This window comes from Procambarus clarkii, chromosome 15, assembly GCF_040958095.1.
Source record: "Procambarus clarkii isolate CNS0578487 chromosome 15, FALCON_Pclarkii_2.0, whole genome shotgun sequence".
Classification (NCBI taxonomy): Eukaryota; Metazoa; Arthropoda; class Malacostraca; order Decapoda; family Cambaridae; genus Procambarus; species Procambarus clarkii.
In genome coordinates this window covers 22,166,551-22,191,088 of record NC_091164.1, presented here as the reverse complement: position 1 = coordinate 22,191,088, position 24,538 = coordinate 22,166,551, and the positions used below count along the sequence as shown (strand labels likewise).

General features: G+C 48.5%; 1 protein-coding gene across 1 annotated transcript in view; it reads right to left on the bottom strand.

Annotated features, from left to right (window-relative positions):
- The window catches only part of LOC123759212 (mucin-2-like), a 72,380-nt gene that overhangs the window by 35,044 nt on the left and 12,798 nt on the right, over positions 1–24,538 (bottom strand). The window contains exons 3-8 of the mRNA XM_069325064.1: positions 20,947–22,214; positions 17,820–17,913; positions 17,463–17,657; positions 10,179–11,309; positions 3,001–3,215; positions 1,757–1,778 (exon numbers count right to left, since the gene is read on the bottom strand). Coding sequence (XP_069181165.1) covers positions 1,757–1,778; positions 3,001–3,215; positions 10,179–11,309; positions 17,463–17,657; positions 17,820–17,913; positions 20,947–22,214 — 2,925 coding nt within the window. The remainder of the gene's footprint in view (positions 1–1,756; positions 1,779–3,000; positions 3,216–10,178; positions 11,310–17,462; positions 17,658–17,819; positions 17,914–20,946; positions 22,215–24,538) is intronic.

Sequence of the window (24,538 nt, the reverse complement as noted above, 5' to 3'; positions counted from 1 at the left end):
AATCACTTCTTTTTAACATAAACTTGTATAAGTAATATCGTCTCACAGACATAATAACATACGATAAAAACCCACACTTGAGTATTTGTGAAATTTATGTAAGGAATTTACACCAAGTCTTTCGCACTCTCCTGAGTGCTTTGTCAAGGTGTGAGTGTGTGAGTGTGTGAGTGTGTGAGTGTGTGAGTGTGTGAGTGTGTGAGTGTGTGAGTGCACACACTCAGACCCGGACAACATCTGCTCTGTATATTAAAATGTTCATTCTGTGTTTTTGTTTTATTGCTAACTTTTTAACATTTGACAAGCTTGAACTTTTTACATTATAATTAAATTCAAGGAAATTTGTATATCAATTAAATGTTTACAGTAAAAAAACAAATATTCATTAATATATATATTTAATTACAAAGAAATTAATGTTTTAAATAAAAAATTTACAATATTGGAAAGTTGAGTGAACAAGTAATATTTACCTGTGTAGAGGAAAATAATGATTGATGACAATACTTACTGTATTGATGGAAGAAATCCTTCCCTACTGAGCCAATTATACACGAGTAACGCAAATGTAACCTTCCGTTCACCTGGGCTCTTGGAGACTCGAACCCTGGGCCCCACGCGTGTGAGGTCGAAACTCTATCGACCGAGCTATTAAGGAACGTCTTCAGAAGCAGCAGCTTGCTGCCAAATACAGCGTGGAATTAACGACTCACTTGGATTATTGGGCCAACTGTCTTGTAGAAAACTTAACAGCAAAAACTGGAGCTGGTGTAAGAAGAAGAAGGATGTTGTGTGTCTCGGGCAGCACTACATGTACAGGTGAGCCAAGGCTGCGGACGACAAGGAGCTGATTGTCTCAGCCTGGGGTCGTGCACCCCTGAACCAGGGGGTCTTCAGCCTGGGGTCGTGCACCCCTGAACCAGGGGGTCTTCAGCCTGGGGTCGTGCACCCCTGAACCAGGGGGTCTTCAGCCTGGGGTCGTGCACCCCTGAACCAGGGGGTCTTCAGCCTGGGGTCGTGCACCCCTGAACCAGGGGGTCTTCAGCCTGGGGTCATGCACCCCTGAACCAGGGGGTCTTCAGCCTGGGGTCATGCACCCCTGAACCAGGGGGTCTTCAGCCTGGGGTCGTGCACCCCTGAACCAGGGGGTCTTCAGCCTGGGGTCGTGCACCCCTGAACCAGGGGGTCTTCAGCCTGGGGTCGTTCACCCCTGAACCAGGGGGTCTTCAGCCTGGGGTCGTGCACCCCTGAACCAGGGGGTCTTCAGCCTGGGGTCGTGCACCCCTGAGGGCACCCCAGGTGTTACATGAGGTGCCGGGTAACAACACCAGGAAGGACCACCACAAACCATCGTACGATTTAACTTTCTGATCAAATTTGTCAAACTTTTCCAGTACATTCTAAGGTTAACTTCCAAGATTAACCTAAAAGAAGTGTTCAGAGTAAAATTATGACCTTTGCTCACGTTTAGATTCTGATGTGAATGTCTCAGGTGCTGAGGTATGGTGAAAACGAGGACACGAAGACACACACAGATCTACTCATAGATGGAAAGCAACATGTAAAAGATCTGGGAATTAAGATGCCTGACGACCTGACATTTAGTAAACATAACCGAGCAAATATAGCGGCGGCGGCCAGGAAAATGATAGGATGGGTTATGAGAATGTTCAAATCCAGAGACCCCACAGCAATGCTAATACTATTTAAATCACTGGTGCTGTCCCGTCTTGAATATTGCTCGGTACTCACTTACCCTTTCCAAGCGGGAGAGATCTCTGAATTATAGGGAATACAGAGAACATATACGGCACGCATAGACACGATAAAACATCTAAATTATTGGGACCGTCTCAAAGCTCTCAAAATGTACTCTTTGGAAAGGAGACGAGAAAGGTATTAAATAATAAATACACGGAAGATACTTGCAGGCCACGTTGCAAATTTCAACAGTAGAATAACTACATACAGGAGCGATAGACACATCGTCTTTCCTTTTCGCACATCTAAGTGCGAAAGGAACTTAGATAAATTCTTGCAAAAAGTGCCGGACCAACCAGGCTGTAGTGGATATGTGGGCCTGCGGCCCGCTCCAAGCAACAGCCTGGTGGACCAAGTTATCACAAGTGCAGCTTGTCCTCAGGCCGGGCTCGGGGAGTAGAACAACTCCCAGAACCCTCTCCAGGTATGTTCCAGGTATACACCCTGCACAGCGCCCTGATTAATTCAGTCTACCGCGGACCATAAGACTGAACATGTTGCGCCACCCTCAGACACGATCCTGTGATGAATATTTGCCCTTCAATGAGCTTCTGCTCTTTACCCTCCATGTCTTCGCTTACCTTAACTGTGTCAAGGTCGGGGGAAGAGGTGAGACAAGGAGAGGAAGACACATCTCAGCCTTAACACAAACAGGACAAGACCTCTTCGTCCCATCTTTTACCATCGCGTGCTCCTGCTTGGTCGCCTCCTGCTATATTGACTATACACATTACATCTAACTCTCTTGACGTAACGGTACGAGTTATCAAATCCAGTAATCCAGACGATGGTCCACGTCGTCCGTCACGTATTTGGTGGAAATGTCATATAACTTGGCGGTGAGCAAGTCATGGCATAATGTTATAATTGTGAAGGTTTTAATGTATGAGTGATGGGAAGCATGAGCCCCCCCCCCCCCTGATCTACTTCTCCAGAGTAACTATCGCATAATATTAATATGGGAAAATTAAATGCAGTTTAATAAAACAATAAACATAATAAACCATCAGGGTTGAATTTAATTAAAGTGCAACATAGGAAAATAATGCAAACAATTAACTGCAACTTGCAGAGAGGCTGCCACTCTCCAGAACTTACTAGGCTCAGTAGGCCTTCCCTGCACCATCCTAAACAGCAGAGAATACTGTAAATGATTAACTTGAGCCATTACACATAAACCATTCTCCAGTGTAGGCCTACCCAACACAATAACACAACACTTCACGGTGTAAACCTTACCATCACTGTGCTCATTCTTGCCAGGTTGTGCACTCCGCACACCCGAGGTGTGCGGACGGTGGCAACTGCTGCACCACGGGTAGCTACCCACTCCGTGTCAGCCGGGGTAGTCCAGCTGTGGGAGCGTCCTCCACGTCCATATGGTCCAGAGATCACCTCCTCTCGCTGGACAGCTAGTGTGGTTTCCAGAAGGAGCGAGGTACTATTGATCTTTGCTGCCACACAATTACAGGTGTCTGGAGCAGAATGTCTGGCTCTACATCGCCATTGTGAAGCTAATGAAGACTTCTGACATTGTCAGCCATATTGGCCTCTGGACGATTATGGTCAAATATGGATAGCTAGATACTTCCACCGAATGGTGAAACAATTCCATAATGGCTTGCTGCCAGGGTCCCAGACCATGGCAATAACTGAGTGTCATTAAGCGGTTATAAACGATGTGTAACAAAGCTGCAGTATGGCTCACAGCCTCGCCGGCCTAATGTTCTGCACTGCTGATCCAGGCTTTTAGAAACAGTGATCTTGGGGTCGACCTTCGTTACCGTTTTGAAGAGAAACTATTCAGTTTGAGAACAGACAGGAGAACAGACAAGAGAACAGGCCAGAACTAAATTCCAAGTTAAGAACATTCGTAACTTTCAATTTACTAATGACTTTGCCTTCAACTTCAGTATGGTGGCTGGCATGCAATATGCCATGGATCAATTTTTCACGGCTTGCAAGAACCAAAAAGTCCGAGGTTCTGCACCAGGCAAATCTTGCAGGCCGTCTTCCTAAGGTTTCCCAATGTTAAGAAAACTGTCAAATTAAAGTGTCCTCTCCTAACCTGCCAGAGGACACAAAACAGAAAACGGAACAGTGCGTCACTTTTGCACGCCGTTTTCATTTTTTAGTACAACAATTTTTGGTTTTATGTAACACATACGAGCGAAATGTGACGCACTTTGTAGGAGGACAGGTTGTAGGAGGACAGGTTGTAGGAGGACAGGTTGTAGGCGGACAGGTTGTAGGAGGACAGGTTGTAGGCGGACAGGTTGTAGGAGGACAGGTTGTAGGAGGACAGGTTGTAGGCGGACAGGTTGTAGGAGGACAGGTTGTAGGAGGACAGGTTGTAGGAGGACAGGTTGTAGGAGGACAGGTTGTAGGAGGACAGGTTGTAGGAGGCCAGGTTGTAGGAGGACAGATTGAGGAGGACAGGCTGTAGAAGGACAGGTTATAGGAGGACAGGTTGTAGGAGGACGGGTTGTAGGAGGACAGGTTGTAGGAGGTCGGGTTGTAGGAGGACGGGTTGTAGGAGGACAGGTTGTAGGAGGACAGGTTGTAGGAGGACAGGTTGTAGGAGGACAGGTTGTAGGAGGACAGGTTGTAGGAGGACGGGTTGTAGGAGGACAGATTGAGGAGGACAGGCTGTAGAAGGACAGGTTATAGGAGGACAGGTTGTAGGAGGACGGGTTGTAGGAGGACAGGTTGTAGGAGGACAGGTTGTAGGAGGACGGGTTGTAGGAGGACAGGTTGTAGGAGGACAGGTTGTAGGAGGACAGGTTGTAGGAGGACGGGTTGTAGGAGGCCAGGTTGTAGGAGGACAGGTTGTAGGCGGACAGGTTGTAGGAGGACAGGTTGTAGGCGGACAGGTTGTAGGAGGACAGGTTGTAGGAGGACAGGTTGTAGGCGGACAGGTTGTAGGAGGACGGGTTGTAGGAGGACAGGTTGTAAGAGGACGGGTTGTAGGAGGACAGGTTGTAGGAGGACAGGTTGTAGGAGGACAGGTTGTAAGAGGACGGGTTGTAGGAGGACAGGTTGTAGGAGGACAGGTTGTAGGAGGACGGGTTGTAGCAGGACAGGTTGTAGGAGGACAGGTTGTAGGAGGACAGGTTGTAGGAGGACAGGTTGTAGGAGGACAGGTTGTAGGAGGACGGGTTGTAGGAGGACAGGTTGTAGGAGGACAGGTTGTAGGAGGACAGGTTGTAGGAGGACGGGTTGTAGGAGGACAGGTTGTAGGAGGACAGGTTGTAGGAGGACAGGTTGTAGGAGGACAGGTTGTAGGAGGACGGGTTGTAGGAGGACAGGTTGTAGGAGGACAGGTTGTAGGAGGACAGGTTGTAGGCGGACAGGTTGTAGGAGGACAGGTTGTAGGAGGACAGGTTGTAGGCGGACAGGTTGTAGGAGGACGGGTTGTAGGAGGACAGGTTGTAGGAGGACAGGTTGTAGGAGGACAGGTTGTAGGAGGACGGGTTGTAGGAGGACAGGTTGTAGGAGGACAGGTTGTAGGAGAACAGGTTGTAGGAGGACAGGTTGTAGGAGGACAGGTTGTAGGAGGACGGGTTGTAGGAGGACGGGTTGTAGGAGGACAGGTTGTAGGAGGACAGGTTGTAGGAGGACAGGTTGTAGGAGGACAGGCTGTAGGAGGAAAGGTTGTAAGAGGACGGGTTGTAGGAGGACAGGTTGTAGGAGGACAGGTTGTAGGAGGACAGGTTGTAGGAGGACGGGTTGTAGGAGGACAGGTTGTAGGAGGACAGGTTGTAGGAGGACAGGTTGTAGGAGGACAGGTTGTAGGAGGACGGGTTGTAGGAGGACAGGTTGTAGGAGGACAGGTTGTAGGGGGACAGGTTGTAGGCGGACAGGTTGTAGGAGGACAGGTTGTAGGCGGACAGGTTGTAGGAGGACGGGTTGTAGGAGGACAGGTTGTAGGAGGACAGGTTGTAGGAGGACAGGTTGTAGGAGGACGGGTTGTAGGAGGACAGGTTGTAGGAGGACAGGTTGTAGGAGAACAGGTTGTAGGAGGACAGGTTGTAGGAGGACAGGTTGTAGGAGGACGGGTTGTAGGAGGACGGGTTGTAGGAGGACAGGTTGTAGGAGGACAGGTTGTAGGAGGACAGGTTGTAGGAGGACAGGTTGTAGGAGGACAGGTTGTAGGAGGACAGGTTGTAGGAGGACAGGTTGTAGGAGGACAGGTTGTAGGAGGACAGGTTGTAGGAGGACGGGATGTAGGAGGACAGATTGAGGAGGACAGGCTGTAGAAGGACAGGTTATAGGAGGACAGGTTGTAGGAGGACGGGTTGTAGGAGGACAGGTTGTAGGAGGACGGGTTGTAGGAGGACGGGTTGTAGGAGGACAGGTTGTAGGAGGACAGGTTGTAGGAGGACAGGTTGTAGGAGGACGGGTTGTAGGAGGACAGGTTGTAGGAGGACAGGTTGTAGGAGGACAGGTTGTAGGAGGACAGGTTGTAGGAGGACGGGTTGTAGGGGGACAGGTTGTAGGCGGACAGGCTGTAGGAGGAAAGGTTGTAAGAGGACGGGTTGTAGGAGGACAGGTTGTAGGAGGACAGGTTGTAGGAGGACAGGTTGTAGGAGGACGGGTTGTAGGAGGACAGGTTGTAGGAGGACAGGTTGTAGGAGGACAGGTTGTAGGAGGACAGGTTGTAGGAGGACGGGTTGTAGGAGGACAGGTTGTAGGAGGACAGGTTGTAGGGGGACAGGTTGTAGGCGGACAGGTTGTAGGAGGACAGGTTGTAGGCGGACAGGTTGTAGGAGGACGGGTTGTAGGAGGACAGGTTGTAGGAGGACAGGTTGTAGGAGGACAGGTTGTAGGAGGACGGGTTGTAGGAGGACAGGTTGTAGGAGGACAGGTTGTAGGAGAACAGGTTGTAGGAGGACAGGTTGTAGGAGGACAGGTTGTAGGAGGACGGGTTGTAGGAGGACGGGTTGTAGGAGGACAGGTTGTAGGAGGACAGGTTGTAGGAGGACAGGTTGTAGGAGGACAGGTTGTAGGAGGACAGGTTGTAGGAGGACAGGTTGTAGGAGGACAGGTTGTAGGAGGACAGGTTGTAGGAGGACGGGATGTAGGAGGACAGATTGAGGAGGACAGGCTGTAGAAGGACAGGTTATAGGAGGACAGGTTGTAGGAGGACGGGTTGTAGGAGGACAGGTTGTAGGAGGACGGGTTGTAGGAGGACGGGTTGTAGGAGGACAGGTTGTAGGAGGACAGGTTGTAGGAGGACAGGTTGTAGGAGGACGGGTTGTAGGAGGACAGGTTGTAGGAGGACAGGTTGTAGGAGGACAGGTTGTAGGAGGACAGGTTGTAGGAGGACGGGTTGTAGGAGGACAGGTTGTAGGAGGACAGGTTGTAGGAGGACAGGTTGTAGGAGGACAGGTTGTAGGAGGACGGGTTGTAGGAGGACAGGTTGTAGGAGGACAGGTTGTAGAAGGACAGGTTGTAGGAGGACGGGTTGTAGGAGGACAGGTTGTAGGAGGACAGGTTGTAGGAGGACAGGTTGTAGGAGGACAGGTTGTAGGAGGACAGGTTGTAGGAGGACGGGTTGTAGGAGGACAGGTTGTAGGAGGACAGGTTGTAGGAGGACAGGTTGTAGGAGGACAGGTTGTAGGAGGACGGGTTGTAGGAGGACAGGTTGTAGGAGGACAGGTTGTAGGAGGACAGGTTGTGGGAGGACAGGTTGTAGGAGGACAGGTTGTAGGAGGACAGGTTGTAGGAGGACAGGTTGTAGGAGGACAGGTTGTAGGAGGACAGGTTGTAGGAGGACGGGTTGTAGGAGGACAGGTTGTAGGAGGACAGGTTGTAGGAGGACGGGTTGTAGGAGGACAGATTGTAGGAGGACAGGCTGTAGAAGGACAGGTTGTAGGAGGACAGATTGTAGGAGGACAGGCTGTAGGAGGACAGGTTGTAGGAGGACAGGCTGTAGGAGGACAGGTTGTAGGAGGACGGGTTGTAGGAGGACGGGTTGTAGGAGGACAGGTTGTAGGAGGACAGGTTATAGGAGGACAGGTTATAGGACAGGTTGTAGGAGGACGGGTTGTAGGAGGACGGGTTGTAGGAGGACAGGTTGTAGGAGGACAGGTTATAGGAGGACAGGTTGTAGGAGGACAGGATGTAGGAAGACAGGTTGTAGGAGGACAGGTTGTAGGAGGACAGGCTGTAGGAGGACAGGCTGTAGGAGGACAGGTTGTAGGAGGACATGTTGTAGGAGGACAGGCTGTAGGAGGACAGGCTGTAGGAGGACAGGTTGTAGGAGGACAGGTTGTAGGAGGACAGGTTGTAGGAGGACAGGCTGTAGGAGGACAGGTTGTAGGAGGACAGGCTGTAGGAGGACAGGTTGTAGGAGGTCTGGTTGTAGGAGGACAGGCTGTTGGAGGACAGGCTGTAGGAGGACCGGTTGTAGGAGGACGGGTTGTAGGAGGACAGGCTGTAGGAGGACAGGTTGTAGGAGGACAGGTTGTAGGAGGACAGGCTGTAGGAGGACAGGTTGTAGGAGGACAGGTTGTAGGAGGCAGGTTGTAGGAGGACAGGTTGTAGGAGGACCGGCTGTAGGAGGACAGGTTGTAGGAGGACAGGCTGTAGGAGGACAGGTTGTAGGAGGACAGGTTGTAGGAGGACAGGCTGTAGGAGGACAGGCTGTAGGAGGACAGGTTGTAGGAGGACAGGCTGTAGGAGGACAGGTTGTTGGAGGACAGGTTGTAGGAGGACAGGCTGTAGGAGGACAGGCTGTAGGAGGACAGGTTGTAGGAGGACAGGCTGTAGGAGGACAGGTTGTAGGAGGCCAGGTTGTAGGAGGACAGGTTGTAGGCGGACAGGTTGTAGGAGGACAGGTTGTAGGCGGACAGGTTGTAGGAGGACAGGTTATAGGAGGACGGGTTGTAGGAGGACAGGTTGGCTCCTGGCTGTGACTTTACTGAGCCGTTTATCACCGTCAGTGGCTAGAAGTTAAACAAAGTGGATAGGTTTTCAGACCAAAGTGCCAGATACATACTTTCTTGCAAAGGTTAGGATGACAAGCATCTACAGTGTGCTTTAAAATACACAGCTCAGATGGGCTGGCCCTGTTGTACGCGTGACACATGAACAGAGCAACAGAAAAGGAACTGTGCCGTGCAGAAAGGCACTGTTGTAGAAAAAGAACTTTTCTACAACAGAAAAGGTTCTGTTGGAGGGCAACAGAAGAACTGTGGCATAGACTGTAAAAGCTGGCAGTGAATCCACGGAGGATAACTCTGCCTGCAGCCTAGGATAACTCTGCCTGCAGCCTAGGAGGATAACTCTACCTGCAGCCTAGGATAACTCTGCCTGCAGCCTAGGATAACTCTACCTGCAGCCTAGGAGGATAACTATACATGCAGCCTAGGAGGATAACTATACATGCAGCCTAGGAGGATAACTATACATGCAGCCTAGGATAACTTTACCTGCAGCCAAGGATAACTCTACCTGCAGCCTAGGAGGATAACTCTACCTGCAGCCTTGGAGGGAAGGAATTATCAGGGGAAAGCACCAAGCAATTATGACTATATAGGACTGGGAAGGGGTGAGGATAATGATGTGGCTTGGGACGGGATGGAAGGAATGGTGCCTAACCAGTTGAACGGTCGGGGATTGAACGCCGACCTGCATGAAGCAAGACCCCTCGTTCTATCGTCCAGTTGATGTGGGTGAACAGTCAAAAGGGACAGAATTGTTTCAGAATATATATATATATATATATATATATATATATATATATATATATATATATATATATATATATATATATATATATATATATATATATATATATATATATATATATATTTGTGTTCCTCACGTGTGCCCCAAAGAATGAGGTTATTTGGTGAAATGCTATGCCCAAGATTACCATCCGAGTTGCCGTCGGGGAAGTGGCTCAAATAGCCTCGGCTATCACTTCCTTTGACGGCCGTGATGGTCAAGTGGATTAAGGCGCCCTGTAGTTACCAGTTGCGTTGCTCCTGGGAATATGGGTTCGAGTCACTTCTGGGGTGTGAGTTTTCATTATATATATATATATATATATATATATATATATATATATATATATATATATATATATATATATATATATATATATATATATATATATATATATATATATATATATATATATATACAGACGCCTCAGCTAGGCCCCAACCTCCAAAAACCGATAAAATTCTTCCAAAAACTAAATGACTAAAGCAGCACAACTAAGTGACTTAATTAGTGATTTAGGCTCGTCAAAAAGAGTCTTCCCAGTTCCTTGGTTCACGACTTGTTGAAAACAATTTACGTGCAACGGAAAAAAACTTATTTTTCGTATTGAAAAAAAGATGATCAATTCCGAAAGTTTTTTTTTCTCGCTGCACGACAATATGTTATTAGTACGTTGTAGGGACCTTGGAGGACTGTTGTAGGGACCTTGGAGGACTGTTGCAGGGACCTTGGAGGACTGTTGTAGGGACCTTGGAGGACTGTTGTAGTGACCTTGGAGGACTGTTGTAGTGACCTTGGAGGACTGTTGCAGGGACCTTGGAGGACTGTTGTAGGGACCTTGGAGGACTGTTGTAGTGACCTTGGAGGACTGTTGTAGGGACCTTGGAGGACTGTTGCAGGGACCTTGGAGGACTGTTGTAGGAACCTTGGAGGACTGTTGTAGGGACCTTGGAGGACTGTTGTAGGGACCTTGGAGGACTGTTGTAGGGACCTTGGAGGACTGTTGTAGGGACCTTGGAGGACTGTTGTAGGGACCTTGGAGGACTGTTGCAGGGACCTTGGAGGACTGTTGCAGGGACCTTGGAGGACTGTTGTAGTGACCTTGGAGGACTGTTGTAGGGACCTTGGAGGACTGTTGTAGGGACCTTGGAGGACTGTTGTAGGAACCTTGGAGGACTGTTGTAGGGACCTTGGAGGACTGTTGTAGGGACCTTGGAGGACTGTTGTAGGGACCTTGGAGGACTGTTGCAGGGACCTTGGAGGACTGTTGTAGTGACCTTGGAGGACTGTTGTAGGGACCTTGGAGGACTGTTGTAGGGACCTTGGAGGACTGTTGTAGGGACCTTGGAGGACTGTTGTAGGGACCTTGAAGGACTGTTGTAGGGACCTTGAAGGACTGTTGTAGTGACCTTGGAGGACTGTTGTAGGGACCTTGGAGGACTGTTGTAGGGACCTTGGAGGACTGTTGTAGTGACCTTGGAGGACTGTTGTAGGGACCTTGGAGGACTGTTGTAGGGACCTTGAAGGACTGTTGTAGGGACCTTGAAGGACTGTTGTAGTGACCTTGGAGGACTGTTGCAGGGACCTTGGAGTACTGTTGCAGGGACCTTGGAGGACTGTTGCAGGGACCTTGAAGGACTGTTGTAGTGACCTTGGAGGAGAGTTGTAGTGACCTTGGAGGACTGTTGCAGGGACCTTGGAGTACTGTTGCAGGGACCTTGAAGGACTGTTGTAGTGACCTTGGAGGACTGTTGCAGGGACCTTGAAGGACTGTTGTAGTGACCTTGGAGGACTGTTGTAGGGACCTTGGAGGTCTAGTGTAAGCCTCAGGTTAGACTCACAGACCAGAGGAGTGGAGACACTTCACCAACTCGTCAAGTCCAAGTGTATAAGCTGCACATCTAAACATTAACATTAAAGGTGCACGTTCTTGTTGTGCATTCAGTTAAATTAACTAAGAGTTATGGGAAAATGAAACTCTAACTCAATGCTCTGGAGTACAACCGCCACAACTCTAAGTTCTGAGGACATTTGAAGGAAGGGAATACTAAAATATCAGTCCATGTAATTTAACATTTTACATTAATGTCATATATCTCTTTTAACTCATTGGTCTCATATTTTATGAGTAATATATATTATATTCCTAATATTCATAATATTAGGAACACAAGGAAGCTGCTCCTGTGTGTTGTGCGTGTGTGATGGTGGAGCAGCCGACACACACACAGCAGCATAGTGAAGGTTCAGCTCCAGAAGCCCTTCAGTCTGGCTCACATAATGTGGGTGCTGAACCTCTAGTCATTCCCCGTCGACCTTTGCTGCCATCTCTTCATGTAAAACTTGGATTGATGAAAATTTTTGTCAAGGCCAATAATAAAAAGTTCATATTCGAGTTTATAAAGTTCAACATTGGTTTTCATAACGCAGAAATTTCTTCATAAAAATTATGCTAAATTGTAGCAGCACTTCTAATGTCACTGAGAATAGCACACCGTATAAGGGATGAACAGTTGGAAAGATTAATGAGTGTGACAGACAAGAGTGCACGCCGAGCCTCTCCGTGCACTGAGTAGCGACTAACTTGGAAGCCACGGAAGGTCATCACGTCGTGCACAGTGTTCAAGACCTGTGAAGAATCTCAAGACTCCGAGGTCACGTAGGTCAGTAAGATTGTCTTGGCTCGGGTGGCGTGTGTGTTGGTTCCCCCGAGGAGAGTGGAGACGACGGTGGGGAACAAGGGGGCAGCTGCCACCCCGAGGAGAGTGGAGACGTCGGTGGGGAACAAGGGGGCAGCTGCCACCAAGACAGTCGTACAGTGGAAGGTGTCACGGTCGCTGACACATTAACATGCTAGCGGACTGCTGCTGCTGGTGTCTTGAACGTGACTTGTCTGCTACTAAACACAAGCCAAGATCCTTCAACACGACTTTTCGTGCCCATTGATGTATATTCCAGAGGATTTTCCTAGTTAATAAAAACAAATCCAATATTTATTCATTGATAACTTTTTTTTTTAATTTTACTCCTTACTCCTCCATTCAAACCCCGAGAATTTTAACACAAAAACATAAGGTTTCATCACATACAGACGTAGTGAAGTCCAAGCAGACAGAACAGAACCATTGTCATTTTGTATTTCAGCATAGCTAGATTATTTAGACTCGGCGCAAAAAAACTCTGACAACAGAAAATAAATTTCAGCACGCAGGCCTTTATTATGCTGGCCGGTAATTTGTCCACTAAATCACCACCTCTCATGTCCAGATTCTGTCCCACCAATTTTCTGAGTTTAAACTTATCCAATTTTTTTCTTTGTGGTGTTTTTGAGATAATATTTTATATCATTAATATCACTCATCACGTGCGCTTTTTACCCATTCATTTGCTTCACTCATGTCACTCATCCCCCCAGTCCCAAGTCCTTATCCTGACCCATTCCAAGTGCTATATAATCTTAATGGCTTTCCCTTAATAATTTCATTCTCTTCCTTACTCTTCGTCTTTGTTGAGAGTGTAAACAAGACGGTCCTGATCTCTCATCACATGAGAAGTTCCTATTGCGAGGGCTAGCTTTATAAAGTCCAGAACACTCTTAGAGTGAGAGTATCACTGTCAAGTTAACACAGCATCAGGGAGAACCATTAGAGATCAGCACCGTTGCCTGCTTTGTACCGTTGCCTGCACAGTACCGTTGCCTGCTCTGTACCGTTGCCTGCTCAGTACCGTTGCTTGCTCAGCACCGTTACCTGCTCTTCACCGTTGCCTGCTCAGCACCGTTACCTGTTCAGCACCATTGCCTGCTCTGCACCATTGCCTGCTAAGCATCGTTGCCTGCCCAGCACCGTTGCCTGCCCATCACCGTTGTCTGCTCAACACCGTTGCCTGCCCAGCACCGTTGCCTGCTCAACACCGTTGCCTGCCCAGCACCGTTGCCTGCCCAGCACCGTTGTCTGCTCAACACCGTTGCCTGCCCAGCACCGTTGCCTGCTCAACACCGTTGCCTGCCCAGCACCGTTGTCTGCTCAACACCGTTGCCTGCCCAGCACCGTTGCCTGCTCAACACCGTTGCCTGCCCAGCACCGTTGTCTGCTCAACACCGTTGCCTGCCCAGCACCGTTGCCTGCTCAACACCGTTGCCTGCCCAGCACCGTTGCCTGCTCAACACCGTTGCCTACTCAGCACATCTATATTTGGAATTAGAGAAACACCGAGTTAAACAATGTTTCATTATACGACACATGTTGGAAAAAACAAACATTAACTACGACATGTTCAGGTAGAGAACATAACGGTAAATAGTAAATGAAAACGCCGTGAGTTTTAGGCTTAGAGCTCTTTCATCTTTCAGGATGAAAGCTGCGAGATTCTTGTGTGAAGAAAGAATGAAAGAACACACACTGAGATTTTAAAGGTCTTTATTTAAGTGTTTTGATTTTATAAGACGTTGCCAGAGCAGCGCAAAGAGCTGCTCACAAGGTCATGGTTGCCATGAATGTTGCCATACTATATGTTGACACACAGGTAAGATAACCAATCACACGTGAGAATTATTTCGTTGCTGAGGAAAGTTATCATAATGACTTTAGCAGAACAGAACCGCGAATACTTTTCTTGATCACAACATAAGACAACTGAGTCCAGTTGAGTCCTGCGGGCCGCTCCAAGCAACAGCCTGGTGGACCAAGCTCTCAAAAGTCAAGCCTGGCCTCGGGCCGGGCTTGGGAAGTAGAAGAACTCCCAGAACCCCATCAAGCAGGTATCAAGCAGCAACACCTGGAGCAAAACATTTAACTTTAGGAGCACAGGGAAGAAAACACCTGACTAGCAACACACAGGAGAGAACACCTGACTTGATCAATAGAGGGACAACATGGCTGCCACACCACAGGGTAGAGAACACATGTTTGAAGTAGTACTAAGGAAATATCAGCTGAGGTCAGTAAGAATATCTAACTTCAGAAGCAAAGGGAAGAAAACACCTGACTAAAGCCATTTATAGGAGGCACCGACACACCGCATCATCACAAGGGTGTAAAACACCTGACTCCAATAACACAAACCGGACAACACCTGACTACAACACAACAAAAAACACAAAACCTTTACTGAAACAACACATGACAGAAGATACAGCAGCAACACAGGAGAGTAAAGGTGACATCACCTGACTGTGGCAGAGTAAAGGTGACATCACATGACTGTGGCAGAGTAAAGGTGACATCACATGACTGTGGCAGAGTAAAGGTGACATCACATGACTGTGGCAGAGTAAAGGTGACATCACATGACTGTGACAGAGTAAAGGTGACATCACATGACTGTGACAGAGTAAAGGTGACATCACATGACTGTGACAGAGTAAAGGTGACATCACATGACTGTGACAGAGTAAAGGTGACATCACATGACTGTGGCAGAGTAAAGGTGACATCACATGAGTGCAGTAAAATGAAAGAGAGAATGCATAACTGCAGCTCCATAAAGTAGAGCTAAAACATAGCTGCAGCACCATAAAGTAGAGCTAAAACATAACTGCAGCACCATAAAGTAGAGCTAAAACATAGCTGCAGCTCCATAAAGTAGAGCTAAAACATAGCTGCAGCACCATAAAGTAGAGCTAAAACATAACTGCAGCTCCATAAAGTAGAGCTAAAACATAGCTGCAGCTCCATAAAGTAGAGCTAAAACATAGCTGCAGCACCATAAAGTAGAGCTAAAACATAACTGCAGCACCATAAAGTAGAGCTAAAACATAGCTGCAGCTCCATAAAGTAGAGCTAAAACATAGCTGCAGCACCATAAAGTAGAGCTAAAACATAACTGCAGCACCATAAAGTAGAGCTAAAACATAGCTGCAGCTCCATAAAGTAGAGCTAAAACATAGCTGCAGCACCATAAAGTAGAGCTAAAACATAGCTGCAGCACCATAAAGTAGAGCTAAAACATAGCTGCAGCTCCATAAAGTAGAGCTAAAACATAGCTGCAGCTCCATAAATAAAAGAACACATGAATAAGTACAAAAACATGAACTTGAATATGAATATGAAACTACATGAACATTTTTTCATCAAAATTTTTTACTCTCCCTAATGGCAGACTGAGAGAAACCTAATATGCTTTTAAACCTCAATAATTTATCAAAAAGCATAACTTATGTACATCATGAGGTGTGACGAACCAATATTAGTGAGTGCAACACAACGTTTGGTCGTCCATCAGACCCACTAATGTCAACACTCACTACTTCATTATTGGACTTAAATGGAATATTTATATGTCAGTTCCATTATGTAAGGTTATACATCATTAGCTAAATTGTTTAGTAACTGATCGAAGGATCTTACGATGTTTAGATCTCATAAACTTAATTACTATTGGACTTGGGGCAGGAATATATTTATAGAAATATATAATTTTATTGACATATAGAATACTTGAGTAGTAGGAGGAGGTCACTCTCTGTTTATTTATGATGATATATGGACAATATTTATAGAAATATATAATTTTACCAACTTATATAATACTTGAGTAGGAGGAGGTCACTCTCTCTCTCTGTTTATTTATGATGATATATGGACAATATGTCTGTTATTAGATCAGGGCTAAAATAACAGACATCTTGGAATTAAACTTGTTCAGTCAAAAAGTTCAAAACTCGAGCCTCCAAATCTACAATTAAGATTAAATCCTTCGCTTTGATTCCAGGTTGATAATGTCCCCTGAATAATACAGACTGACGCTTAGACACACAAAATGATCACTAGATAACCACACATGGACCAGGCAACACGTTGCCGCACAGCCACAAACACAGCGTGTTTACATTGTGACGGTAACGCGTTGGTGTTCGGCTGTTCAAAGCTAGGGGTATGGCCTCGTCACATAGAATAAAAAAAAAAATAGAAAATCTGGAACTTCGTCTGTGGTAAGGTAAGGAGAAGACACACAAAACACAAGTAAACTTTAACAATGCAATTTTAATTACGTTAGAAAAACAAAACATGAATAAAATGGACATACAAATTCGTATAATAAAATCAATCAATCAAAATAATAAGAATAATTAAATGACAAAATGAAAAGTTACGTTAAGACAAGTGAGCAATAACAAGCTGTGCAATATACAATAAAATGAGAGGTGCAGGAATATTGGCTTTAAGCTATCACCTCTCTTAGTACACGTAAGCCACAGCTCAGTCTACCAAGAAGACGTGTTAACCGTATGAAAGCACTGAATATTCTGAAGACTGAGGTCGTGGCGGCCCCAGACATCAAGTAGTATGGTGGGTGGAGTGCAGTTGCAGCTAGACCCGCGGCCAATCAGCGAGGAGCCAGCGACAAGACAGGTAGTTTGGCGGCTTGAGGTGGAGCAGGTGTTCCTGGCTGCATAAGTTTTGCGCTCTGGCAAACCTTGCTGGTGTTGTCGTTGTTGGATTTTTCTTCCATACTTGTTCTATATAGATGTTTATGTCGACGTCTTTTGGAGGGAAGAGCAGGCTCAATCTCTTGAAGGAGATTATCGTCACAACATGAATACATTCAAACCCTAATTATGCCACGATCTAAGTTTTACTGAATAATATTCTTTGCGGGTGTTCTGGTATCGTCACTATCTTCGGAGTGTAGCGTGACTTGTCCAGCACCATCTATGAGTCTGCACTCGAGCTCCCCCAGTATTGGACGCTATGTGGACAACGCCATCTGTTGGTGGTGGCGTGGCAGCGATAAATGGCTCTGGTTTCCTGCCTTAGTCAGAAAGAGAGGTCGATGTGGACGACCTCTGGTGGGTGGCGTGTCACGATCAGCACCACCTAAGTTGTAGCTACAGATCATAATGTCAACTCTCCGGTGAACGAGTGTTACCTCATGGTTTCCCCAGTGTACCGTCCATCTAATTAATGACGTCTTTATGTCCACAGAGGTGACATGTGGAGGCGGTGGTACGGAGGAAGACAGTTTACCTTGGGCAGTCCACGAACCCTTAGCTTGGTCTTGCAAGAAGACTAGGTAGCCGCCATCGATCTGAGCAGTGTGTGTTAACTGCTGATATACGCAGTGTTGGTGCAGATCGACGTACCTGGGGTTGGCTAAGTAAGGGTTGCGGTCAACAGTAATGTGTCTATTGTGAAGTGCTGCTTGCAAGCTGCTAGAGGCTTCTGCCAAGGTGTTCGCTACCCCTGTATATCGTTGTTTGAGACCCCCTGTCAGCGTGTTGCTGAAGTTCTCTTGTCAGTGTGTAGCTGGAGAGCGAAAGGTGGAGTGTAGGCACATCATGACACTGTGTGGGGTGGACTGGCTCATGTAAATGGTGAACTCACCAGTGTTGCCCAGTACGAGTGGATAAAATACTGGGACGTCGTAATCACTGGCGTTGGTGAACACTGCTAACGCATTTGTGTCCAGCATGAGACACTGCAAGAGACATTATTTCTATAAGTTGAACATAAGTGTAAAAATAATTGTATTTATATATTTATTTAATTGTGACGGTGAATATATTGGTGAAGGGAATTGTCTTGTTGATCCGTCTCTTATTTATGCATTGCACTGCTACCAGCCCTTGCGAGCATGCTGCCGACTTGGGGTACGAGACTATAAAAATGGTTATAATATCAAGGACCCCGTTACTGGCACATAGTGGCCGTAACAGAGGGATATTGTTTATGACACAGTGTAGTCACAACACTGTGTACCACAACACACCAGTGGTCACAACACTGTGTACCACAACACACCAGTGGTCACAACACTGTGTACCACAACACACCAGTGGTCACAACACTGTGCACCACAACACACCAGTGGTCACAACACTGTGTACCACAACACACCAGTGGTCACAACACTGTGCACCACAACACATCAGTGGTCACAACACTGTGCACCACAACACACCAGTGGTCACAACACTGTGCACCACAACACACCAGTGGTCACAACACTGTACCACAACACACCAGTGGTCACAACACTGTGCACCACAACACACCAGTGGTCACAACACTGTGCACCACAACACACCAGTGGTCACAACACTGTGTACCACAACACACCAGTGGTCACAACACTGTGCACCACAACACACCAGTGGTCACAACACTGTGCACCACAACACACCAGTGGTCACAACACTGTGCACCACAACACACCAGTGGTCACAACACTGTGCACCACAACACAACACTGTGCACCACAACACACCAGTGGTCACAACACTTTGTACCACAACACACCAGTGTGTTCACAACACTGTGCACCACAACACACCAGTGGTCACAACACTGTGCACCACAACACACCAGTGGTCACAACACTGTGCACCACAACACAACACTGCGCACCACAACACACCAGTGGTCACAACACTGTGCACCACAACACACCAGTGGTCACAACACTGTGCACCACAACACACCAGTAGTCACAACACTGTGCACCACAACACACCAGTGGTCACAACACTGTGCACCACAACACACCAGTGGTCACAACACTGTGCACCACAACACACCAGTGGTCACAACATTGTGCACCACAACACACCAGTGGTCACAACACTGTGCACCACAACACACCAGTGGTCACAACACTGTGCACCACAACACACCAGTGGTCACAACACTGTGCACCACAACACACCAGTGGTCACAACACTGTGCACCACAACACACCAGTGGTCATAACACTGTGCACCACAACACACCAGTGGTCACAACACTGTGCACCACAACACACCAGTGGTCACAACACTGTGCACCACAACACACCAGTGGTCACAACACTGTGCACCAGAACACACCAGTGTGGTCACAACACTGTGCACCACAACACACCAGTGGTCACAACACTGTGCACCACAACACAACACTGCGCACCACAACACACCAGTGGTCACAACACTGTGCACCACAACACACCAGTGGTCACAACACTGTGCACCACAACACACCAGTGGTCACAACACTGTGCACCACAACACACCAGTGGTCACAACACTGTGCACCACAACACACCAGTGTGGTCACAACACTGTGCACCACAACACACCAGTGGTCACAACACTGTGCACCACAACACACCAGTGGTCACAACACTGTGCACCACAACTCAACACTGCGCACCACAACACACCAGTGGTCACAACACTGTGCACCACAACACACCAGTGGTCATAACACTGTGCACCACAACACACCAGTGGTCACAACACTGTGCACCACAACACACCAGTGGTCACAACACTGTGCACCACAACACAACACTGCGCACCACAACACACCAGTGGTCACAACACTGTGCACCACAACACACCAGTGGTCACAACACTGTGCACCACAACACACCAGTGGTCACAACACTGTGCACCACAACACACCAGTGGTCACAACACTGTGCACCACAACACACCAGTGGTCACAACACTGTGCACCACAACACACCAGTGGTCACAACACTGTGCACCACAACACACCAGTGGTCACAACACTGTGCACCACAACACACCAGTGTTGGCACAACACTGTGCACCACAACACACCAGTGTGGTCACAACACTGTGCACCACAACACACCAGTGGTCACAACACTGTGCACCACAACACACCAGTGGTCACAACACTGTGCACCACAACACACCAGTGGTCACAACACTGTGCACCACAACACAACACTGCGCACCACAACACACCAGTGGTCACAACACTGTGCACCACAACACACCAGTAGTCATAACACTGTGCACCACAACACACCAGTGGTCACAACACTGTGCACCACAACACACCAGTGGTCAGAACACTGTGCACCACAACACACCAGTGGTCACAACACTGTGCACCACAACACACCACTGGTCACAACACTGTGCACCACAACACATCAGTGGTCACAACACTGTGTACCACAACACACCAGTGGTCACAACACTGTGCACCACAACACACCAGTGGTCACAACACTGTGCACCACAACACACCAGTGGTCACAACACTGTGTACCACAACACACCAGTGGTCACAACACTGTGCACCACAACACACCAGTGGTCACAACACTGTGCACCACAACACGCCAGTGGTCACAACATTGTGCACCACAACACACCAGTGGTCACAACACTGTGCACCACAACACACCAGTGGTCACAACACTGTGCACCACAACACACCAGTGGTCACAACACTGTGTACCACAACACACCAGTGGTCACAACACTGTGCACCACAACACACCAGTGGTCACAACACTGTGCACCACAACACGCCAGTGGTCACAACATTGTGCACCACAACACACCAGTGGTCACAACACTGTGCACCACAACACACCAGTGGTCACAACACTGTGCACCACAACACACCAGTGGTCACAACACTGTGCACCACAACACACCAGTGGTCACAACACTGTGCACCACATTAGGATGTTAGAAGTATTCCTTGTTACATTAGAATGTCTTAGAGCTTTTGAGAGCGGGGGGGGGGCGGGGTCCTCCTCTTTGAGAAGAGGGAACTCTACAGTGGGTGGAGTGAGAGGAGGGAACTCTACAGTGGGTGGAGTGAGAGGAGGGAACTCTACAGTGGGTGGAGTGAGAGGAGGGAACTCTACAGTGGGTGGAGTGAGAGGAGGGAACTCTACAGTGGGTGGAGTGAGAGGAGGGAACTCTACAGTGGGTGGAGTGAGAGGAGGGAACTCTACAGTGGGTGGAGTGAGAGGAGGGAACTCTACAGTGGGTGGAGTGAGAGGAGGGAACTCTACAGTGGGTGGAGTGAGAGGAGGGAACTCTAAAGTGGGTGGAGTGAGAGGAGGGAACTCTACAGTGGGTGGAGTGAGAGGAGGGAACTCTACAGTGGGTGGAGTGAGAGGAGGGAACTCTACAGTAGGTGGAGTGAGAGGAGGGAACTCTACAGTGGGTGGAGTGAGAGGAGGGAACTCTACAGTGGGTGGAGTGAGAGGAGGGAACTCTACAGTAGGTGGAGTGAGAGGAGGGAACTCTACAGTGGGTGGAGTGAGAGGAGGGAACTCTACAGTGGATGGAGTGAGAGGAGGGAACTCTACAGTGGGTGGAGTGAGAGGAGGGAACTCTACAGTGGGTGGAGTGAGAGGAGGGAACTCTACAGTGGGTGGAGTGAGAGGAGGGAACTCTACAGTGGGTGGAGTGAGAGGAGGGAACTCTACAGTGGGTGGAGTGAGAGGAGGGAACTCTACAGTGGGTGGAGTGAGAGGAGGGAACTCTACAGTGGGTGGAGTGAGAGGAGGGAACTCTACAGTGGGTGGAGTGAGAGGAGGGAACTCTACAGTGGGTGGAGTGAGAGGAGGGAACTCTACAGTGGGTGGAGTGAGAGGAGGGAACTCTACAGTGGGTGGAGTGAGAGGAGGGAACTCTACAGTGGGTGGAGTGAGAGGTGGGAACTGTACAGTGGGTGGAGTGAGAGGAGGGAACTCTACAGTGGGTGGAGTGAGAGGAGGGAACTCTACAGTGGGTGGGGTGAGAGGAGGGAACTCTACAGTGGGTGGAGTGAGAGGAGGGAACTCTACAGTGGGTGGAGTGAGAGGAGGGATCTCTACAGTGGGTGGAGTGAGAGGAGGGAACTCTACAGTGGGTGGTGTGAGAGGAGGGAACTCTACAGTGGGTGGAGTGAGAGGAGGGAACTCTACAGTGGGTGGAGTGAGAGGAGGGAACTCTACAGTGGGTGGAGTGAGAGGAGGGAACTCTACAGTGGGTGGAGTGAGAGGAGGGAACTCTACAGTGGGTGGAGTGAGAGGAGGGAAGGGAAGGAGAGGGAGAAGGTGGAGGAGGAGAATTTTGTGTGACTATTGCTCTGGTTGTTGGCTTAAAATACATAAAGAAAATAGAAGAACTGATGTTAAACTGTCCGAAACTTTAAGGATGAATTACAACTTGAGAGGCGGAGGACAGGAGCTGAAACTCGGTAACTAACTTTCATTCACCAGGGCACTAGGAGACTCGAACCAAGGACTTGACTTACTTGTTCTTATTGCGTCTAAAACACGATGGTTTTGAATTTCATGAAAATTGAATTGTTAATAATGAAGATACAAGAGCGAACTAAGGTGGAGGACAGGAGCTTAAGCTTGGTAACCTTCTGCTGCTCATCTTCGTCTCGTGGCTGGCGAAGACGAAGATGATTAAATTTTACGTTATTTGAATTAATAATAACATGGTATCAGAGAACTAAGGTGGAGGACAAGAGCTGCAGCATGACAATTACGTTTTCTTTTCTTGCTGTATGAAATACAGTGGTTTTAAATTTAAAAAACTTTAGTTAAAAGTAAAGGAAATATATCTATAAAAGTATAGAAGCGAGTCCAAGAACTGAAGTCTGACATTATTAACTACATCAACCAGTCATAACTACCACACCCTGAAGATGGCGCCACTCCCACCACTACTTCTGTCATGAACGGTGACAGCGATGACACTGATGACTGCTGCCCTCAACACGATGACTACACAGTGATGACACTTCACAACACACAATGTCATCACTATGTAGTCATCCCACCCCCCCACCCCCCCACCCCCACTGACATGGTACCTCACACAGTGTTGATAACGAGGTCATGGTGCACCACAGTGTTGGTAACGGGGTCATGGTGCACCAGTGTTGGTAACGGGGTCATGGTGCACCACACAGTGTTGGTAACGGGGTCACGGTGCACCACATAGTGTTGGTAACGGGGTCACGGTGCACCACAGTGTTGGTAACAGGGTCATGGTGCACCACAGTGTTGGTAACGGGGTCATGGTGCACCAGTGTTGGTAACGGGGTCATGGTGCACCACATAGTGTTGGTAACGGGGTCATGGTGCACCACATAGTGTTGGTAACGGGGTCATGGTGGCCCACACAGTGTTGGTAACGGGGTCACGGTGTCCCACAGTGTTGGTAACGGGGTCATGGTGGCCCACACAGTGTTGGTAACGGGGTCACGGTGCACCACTGTTGGTAACGGGGTCATGGTGGCCCACACAGTGTTGGTAACGGGGTCATGGTGCACCACAGTGTTGGTAACGGGGTCATGGTGCACCACAGTGTTGGTAACGGGGTCTTGGTGCACCACAGTGTTGGTAACGGGGTCACGGTGCCCCACAGTGTTGGTAACGGGGTCATGGTGGCCCATACAGTGTTGGTAACGGGGTCATGGTGCACCACATAGTGTTGGTAACGGGGTCACGGTGCACCACTGTTGGTAACGGGGTCATGGTGGCCCACACAGTGTTGGTAACGGGGTCATGGTGCACCACAGTGTTGGTAACGGGGTCATGGTGCACCACAGTGTTGGTAACGGGGTCTTGGTGCACCACAGTGTTGGTAACGGGGTCACGGTGCCCCACAGTGTTGGTAACGGGGTCATGGTGGCCCATACAGTGTTGGTAACGGGGTCATGGTGCACCACAGTGTTGGTAACGGGGTCATGGTGGCCCACACAGTGTTGGTAACGGGGTCATGGTGCACCACAGTGTTGGTAACGGGGTCATGGTGCACCACAGTGTTGGTAACGGGGTCATGGTGCACCACAGTGTTGGTAACGGGGTCACGGTGCCCCACAGTGTTGGTAACGGGGTCATGGTGGCCCATATAGTGTTGGTAACGGTGCCCCACAGTGTTGGTAACGGGGTCATGGTGGCCCACACAGTGTTGGTAACGGGGTCATGGTGCACCACATAGTGTTGGTAACGGGGTCATGGTGCACCACATAGTGTTGGTAACGGGGTCATGGTGCACCACAGTGTTGGTAACGGGGTCATGGTGCACCACAGGGGCCACAGTGTGGACATAATGTCGTGCATGACAACGGCGCCACAATAATGCTGGACAGGTAATTAACACCATAATTAGGAGCTGGTCCAAGGCGTGAAATTACCCTCTCTGGCCCTCTCACTTCTCACTTCCTCCTCCTCCTCCTGCTTCTCCCTTTACCATCAACTGTTTCAACCCTTCACCACCCTGTGTGCCAGTCCCCCAACCCGTCCTCGACTCAACTCCATTACATTTAGCAGTCAACCCCACAGA